Source organism: Bison bison, unplaced genomic scaffold (genome assembly GCF_000754665.1).
Source record: "Bison bison bison isolate TAMUID 2011002044 unplaced genomic scaffold, Bison_UMD1.0 scf7180017864089, whole genome shotgun sequence".
Classification (NCBI taxonomy): Eukaryota; Metazoa; Chordata; class Mammalia; order Artiodactyla; family Bovidae; genus Bison; species Bison bison.
Genome location: NW_011494661.1, coordinates 119,306 through 125,718, shown reverse-complemented (window position 1 = coordinate 125,718; position 6,413 = coordinate 119,306). Strand labels below are relative to the sequence as shown.

General features: G+C 44.7%; 1 protein-coding gene across 2 annotated transcripts in view; it reads left to right on the top strand.

Moving 5' to 3' along the window:
- Nucleotides 1–5,790: 5,790 nt before the first annotated feature.
- Nucleotides 5,791–6,413, top strand: part of ATL3 (atlastin GTPase 3) — a 41,865-nt gene continuing 41,242 nt past the window's right edge. The window contains exon 1 of one of the 2 annotated variants that reach the window (XM_010837966.1): nucleotides 5,791–5,889. Coding sequence is in view for 1 of the 2 variants with exons in the window: in XM_010837965.1 (XP_010836267.1) it covers nucleotides 6,179–6,224 (46 nt within the window). In the remaining variant the exon portion in view is untranslated. Of the gene's footprint in view, nucleotides 5,890–5,966; nucleotides 6,225–6,413 lie in introns of those variants that run through there. The other variant, XM_010837965.1, reaches the window with a different exon arrangement.

Genomic DNA, 6,413 nt, shown 5'->3' with positions numbered 1-6,413 from the left:
ACGTTCTTATCGTTACTCTTCCCCAGAAGGGGTCTACCTTGGGTCCCAAGGTTGCCAGTTCCCTGTCGAATAACTAACAGAGAAGACATGAACGAAAAAAAAAAAAAAGCAAAACTAATGAGAAAGATGAGCCAGAAGATAACAGCCTGACTGTGGTTATGGGATGGTAAAATTAGGGGTTAAAAATTGAGAATATGGCACAAAAGACATATAATTGAATTTATTCGTCGCCTGAAAGGGGTCCTTAGTGGAAACTGTATTTGAAACCAGATACTATCTAATTTATACTGGATTTTACTCTTTTGGCTTCTCTGGTTGGCTTGCAAAATTCAAAGCCTTCTACCTACAACTGGCCAAATGATTTGCAATGTGCATGATTCTTTTAAAAAGGGAAATGTAGACTAGGAGTAATAAAAATCAAGGCTATAGGCCTTGTTATTGCTAAAGCAGCAATCAGTGACCCCAAGGGCAATTGCAGGATCAGCAGATCCTGTAAAGATGCAACCTCATGAAGAGGGAGGTAGTCAGCCAAGCAGCGACAGGGAAAGCAATCTGACCAGTGGAAATCTTCTAGAACAGGCGGTGAACTACATCTGCCCTTGACGATTTTAAGGTCAGGTAAAGCAGAGACAGGAGAAAAAAAAAAAAAAAACAAACAAAAAAACCTTCTGGCCATTGAAACACTCTTAAAAAAAGGCACAGAAGAATATTTCCCAAAATAACTTTGTGGCAAATATCTTACTCTAGCATTTAAAGCATCAGTTGATACTGCAGCAGCTTGTCCTTTGGATGACAGAGAGAAATGCAAGCCAATATGATAATCAAACCAGTTAGCCACCATTCTGATAAATATATAAATTTTAAGCATTTATATTATTAGGTGCTGGATAAGGAAATGAATGATGCTAGTCCTTAACTCTGACAGCAGTTGTAGCATCTGCAGATCCTGCCTGGAAAGGAACCCTATTTCCATATCTAGAAAGAGAGAAAAGAAGATAAAAATCGAGACACTGATGTGGTCTTGGTGGTCTCTTTAGACCCTTCAGGTTTTTCACACGAGGCCTTTGTGCGGGGACTTCCCTGGTGTCCAGTGGCTAAGAGTCTGTGTTCCCAGTACAGGTGGCCTGGGTTTGATCCTTGGTCAGGAAACTAAATCCCACATGCTGCAACTAAAGATTTCATGTACCTCAACTAAGACCCAGTGAAGCCAAATAAATATGTTTTAAAAAAAGGCCTTTGTGCTTGGTCCAGTTCCTGAAGCTGCCTTTCCTTCCTGCTCCATCTGCTGTACCGGTATGTTTTCCTGAGACTGACTCTTGGTTGGGATGTTATTTGTGTACCTGATCCGTTGTACAGATGTTTACTGGTCATTTGCTGTGTGTTTGACACTATTCTGGGAAATCTGGAGGGATCCAAAAAATATGTTTGTCCTGAGTTTACAAGCTAGGTGAGACTTAGAACATAATCACATAAAGTTAAAACAAAATACAAATTAAATAGCAGCCAAAACAACACAAAACTATAACACTGTGATTAGATGACAAGTGATTGTATGAATTTAGGAGTAGATGGAATCACTATGGAGTTATAGTGATTTGGGGAGGTTTTATGAAGAAATTAAGTCACATAGGAGCTTGGAGTGGTAAGGAGGTCCTTAAAGGCAAGAGAGAATGGTGCAAAGTAAATCCATGGGGTGCTTTTTTGCAGGTATACAATAAGACCTCCTTCCGGGCAGACCAATCACACAAAAAAGCACGCTTTTCTCCCAGCCCAGTCCATGATGCACTTCAGTGCTGGCTTGTCTGGCAGCACTTGGCCTAGATTTGATCCCTTCTTGCCCTTCCCTTCCACAGCTTGCATTAATGCAACACAAGACCACACAGCCTTCTGAGGTGACTGGAGGCTTAGAAGTGTGAGATGTTTTGGGTGTAGTTAGCCCAGGTTGGCTAGAGCCAAGGGCTTGAATTGGGGCAAAAGGGAGAGAAAATGGAGATGTTTCAGGGCCAGGGTATGGAGAAATAGAAGCAGAGCCCTAAAGAATGAAGGCTTATGAGGATTCAGTATAATTTTTCAGGCAGGGAAGGGCTCAGATGGAATTGTTAGAGTGCTCACTGGAGTACAGCCATTTCTCAGGAGTTCTGCTGAGCAATTTTTACGGCCGAGGCACTGAGCTGGGAAATCTTTCTTGGTCCTGTTTTTATAGGACAGTATTTACAAAGTTAATTTCCCATCTCGTCTTCTAGGTCATTTTATTATCAGTTTTTTTTTCCCTGACTTTTAGGGGAAAAAATTAATTAAAAATTTAATATACTCACACGCCATATATGTTTATACTCAAAGGTGTATATACTATAAAGTTTTAATCTATCACTAACCTCTCTGTACCCACTGGTCTCCCCCTCTACACTCACAGTGGTAACTGCTTTTAGGAGCTTTTTTGTGGCAAATGCAAAGGTGAATATACCAAATCTATATTCTTATCTGCCTTTTTAATGCTTCCCAGGTAGTGTATTGGTAAAGAATCTGCCTGCCAATGCAGGAGCTGCAAGAGATGCAGGTTCAATGCCTGAGTTGGAAAGATCCCCTAGAGAAGTAAATGGCAACCCATTCCAGTATTCTTGCCTGGAAAATCCCATGGACAGAGGAGCCTTTGCGGGGTACAGTCCATGGAGTCACAGAGTCAGTACACGACTGAGCACGCGCACACACACACACACCCTTTTTAACACAAATGATAGTGCTTCCTTTCCTTAACAGCAAATTCTAGTGATCTTTTCTAGTGTCTTTTTGAGGCATTAAGACAGTTTTGCTGTTGATTGCAGTTAACAATAACGAAGCAGCTGATAGATTTAGACGTTTTATTCTGTTACTATATTGAGGGCCTGATTCAACTTATAACAGCCTAAGAGTTAGGATTGACTTTTCTTTTGACAAACTAGGACACCAGGTTATTCCCTCATTTTATACACAAGCAAAGTAAGGTATTTAAATGACACCCGGGAATGCCAGTTGTCCAGTCTGTCCCTATGAGTGCCTAGACTGTTGCTTAAATGTGGATCCTGCGAGTAGGTGGTAGGAGAGGAGTCTGAAGTGTGTCCCAGCACAGTGAGTGAAGGTTATTTATTTGCCTGTTTACCCCACAAGGCTGTGAGTCTCTGGAGGACAAGAATGTGCCTTATGTATTGTGGCAGCCTTACTGCCTAGCACTGTGCCTGGTACATAACAAACACTCTGTTTTTGGAAAGCTTTGGAACCTGATTCACAGTGGATATTATTGCAGAAAACAATTTTTCTATTTTTGTCCTTTGTAACATACTTTAGTATGTTGAATATTTATGACTTTGTTTTGCTTTTCCAGAATGAATATAATTACCAATTTTTGAGCACTAATCATGCACCAGTCATAATTACCAAACACATCTCATTTAACTAACTATGATGACTCTGTGGCTTGAGTATTCAAATCATTTGGCAGATGATGATGAAATGAGTTCAAAGAGGTAAACTAACCCAACTGTACAGTTAGTGAGCTAGAATTCAGAACCAGGTCAGTCTGACCACAAAGCCAGTGGCCTTGACCATTCAAACATATCTATATGTCATCTACTTCTTGAAAACCACAAGGAAAGCTCAGCCTCTGGTCATACTATATTGTTTATCTCCAGGGTTTTGATAACCATGAATACTTGAGAAGGAAACAGTAATAACAAAATAGGCTTCTTGTTTACAGGAGTTTTTTTCTGAGTTGGGACTAATCCTAAAGTCTACTTATCATTTGTATTGTGTTGTTCCGAGTGCCAAAAACTTCTACAATATATGCAGAAGGCTGAGGTGCTGACATTGACCTTGATGATGTTATACTGAGAAAGATGTAATGTCACTATTTGCTGTCACTTCCTGACAGGGTGCATTTCAATGTATCTCTATTGGGAAGCCTTAAAATAGAATAGTGGAGAAGGAAATGGCAAACCACTCCAGTATTCTTGCCTGGCGAATCCCATGGACAGAGGAGCCTGGCAGGCTATAGCCCATGGAGTCATAAAGAGTTGGACATGACTGAGTGACTAACACAAATTAGAACAGGGTATGTTGTTTAAAAGCAAAAATTAGATATTTAGTATTAAAGGAACAAAAAAAGAGAGTGGGTAGTGTTACGTGTAATGTGTACTTTCTTTATTCATCCTTTAAGTACTTGAGTTCCTACTTTCTGCCTGGCACTGTTTGGGGGCACTGGAGATACAAGCAGTGAACACAAACAAAAATTCCTGTCTGTTTGTAACTTATGTTCTAATGGGAAGACACAAACGAAAAGTAAAACAGAAGTTGGATGTTGAGCAGTCTTATAGAGAAGGATGGGGAAGGGGAATATAGGGGTTTCCCTGATAGCTCAGATGGTAAAGAGTCTGCCTGCAATGCAGGAGACTCAGGTTCGATCCCTGGGTCGGGAAGATTCCCCTGGAGAAGAAAATCCCATGGACAGAGGAGCCTCCTGGATGGAGGAGTCCATGGGGTTGCAAAGAGTTGGATATGACTGAATGACTAACACTATATGCTCATCACCACCATGTTCAATTTAACTTTTTCAATTGTTTCTGGCAATCGTGACAAGTCATTAGTCTCTGGCCCCTTTCTCTGAGCGTGCCGCACATGCCTTGGATTTGTGTAACATCTTGCTTTCTGCGCAGACAATGTGAAACCCCAATAACCACTTGTCCTGATAGTCACATCTAGTTTCTTGTTGGTCAGTTAGTTTAGCTTAAATCTAGATTCACATATAATGCCTGGAGGAGGTATTCAAATAACCTTGAGAGTTTGCAGAGAATCAGAAGGGGCAGGGGAAAAGAAAGCAAAACAGGACCTCTTTAGGTAAGTTTAGGTTGAATTATCTTTACTTCTTTACTGCTGGCCTAATGAATGCTGGGAATGAAACCCAGATCAAGGGCATCGCACAGACTAGAGATGGCTGGAAGGAGGTTCTGGGTAGGTTATAAAAGGTAAGACAGAAGAAAGTGGAATAATGTGTCAAATGAATGAAGCAAGGGTGATGCAAGAGGTGGTAGCGGTGGTGGCGACAGACACTTTAGCCTCTCATCAGCTACTTACCCCCAAGACAACTGTCCCTACCCCAACAAATCCAAAATAACAATATTCTTCAATTGTGACGACTGCCAGTTTTGCAATCACATGTGAGTGTGAATAAAAGCATTTTTGGAGAACCGTGTTTTGTACTGATCTACCATACAGTTTAAGTAAGAGTGTCATTGCCAAAGCAACTTCAAGACAAGCTCCAGGAAGCCAGAGGTTTATTTACAAAATACAGCCATAGCTTAGAAAGAACAAAGCCAGTGGAAGGACTTTCCCTGGAAGTTCTTATGTTAGCTGTTAAGAGTAGCGATGGTGGGCCATCAGGCTTGGGCAGAGACAGGAATATCGGGAGTAGCTGTAATGGTGATAATGAAGTCACGCCCTCCTCTCCTTGTGAAGTCAAAATCATTTAAAAAACCAGTGATGCTCACGTCATCCGTGGTTGAGGCCTCCCTTCGGTCCTTACGGTAGAGTGCCGCCTACCTATGGCTCCGGCTAGCGTTAAACATCGAAACCCTCCCAAACGCCGCCGGTAGGGGTCCGAGGCCGGTTCCACCAAAGGCCTCGGACCTGGGCCTGGCCTCAAGACTAAGCTGGGCGGGGACCACTGGCCGGCTCGGTTCTCCCCGCATGGCCTGCTGGGAGTTGTAGTTCAGTGGTCGAAGAGCCGCGACAATCCTGGTCCCTCTCTTCCGCTTCCTCCCCGCCCCGGATGAGTTCGCCAAAAGAGAACCGCTGGCGGGTAACCAGAGAACGAGGGGCTACAATTCCCAAGGGACCGTTGCTCCCAGTGCGCAGCCCCAGGTATTCAAGACCGTGTGTCTGACTCCAGCGCACGCGCACACGCGTCGGGCGGTGGCGGGATTTTACCGCGTGCGCTTTCCCGCCCCAGTCGGCTAGGCGCTCGCTGCGCCTCGGTCGACCTATGCCAACCCTCTGTGTTCTCGCTCTCTCGCGGCTTCGCGCGCCCCTCCTCGCTAGTTTCTGTTAGAGCCCAGGCCACGCCCGTTTCCCGCCTCCAGGGCCTGGTTCGTTCCCGCCCCAGCCCTGCCCTTTTTGCGCCCCTGCTGCTTCTGCTGGAGGCGGAGGCTCCATGTTGTCCCCTCAGCGAGCGGTAGCGGCTGCATCGGGAGGAGCAGGTGAGGCGCCCGATTTCCCCCGAGCCCGCTCCGTGGCCACCTCCACCGCCCTCGCTGCTGTAGCTCCGAGGAGACCGCACGCCCGCGCCGCCGCCCTTCCTCGTCCCGGGGTTGGGACCGCGTGCCCCTCCTTGGTGTTCCTTGGCCGGCTTATTCTGGTCCAGGGGCTGCTCGCGGGGTCGGGACGGT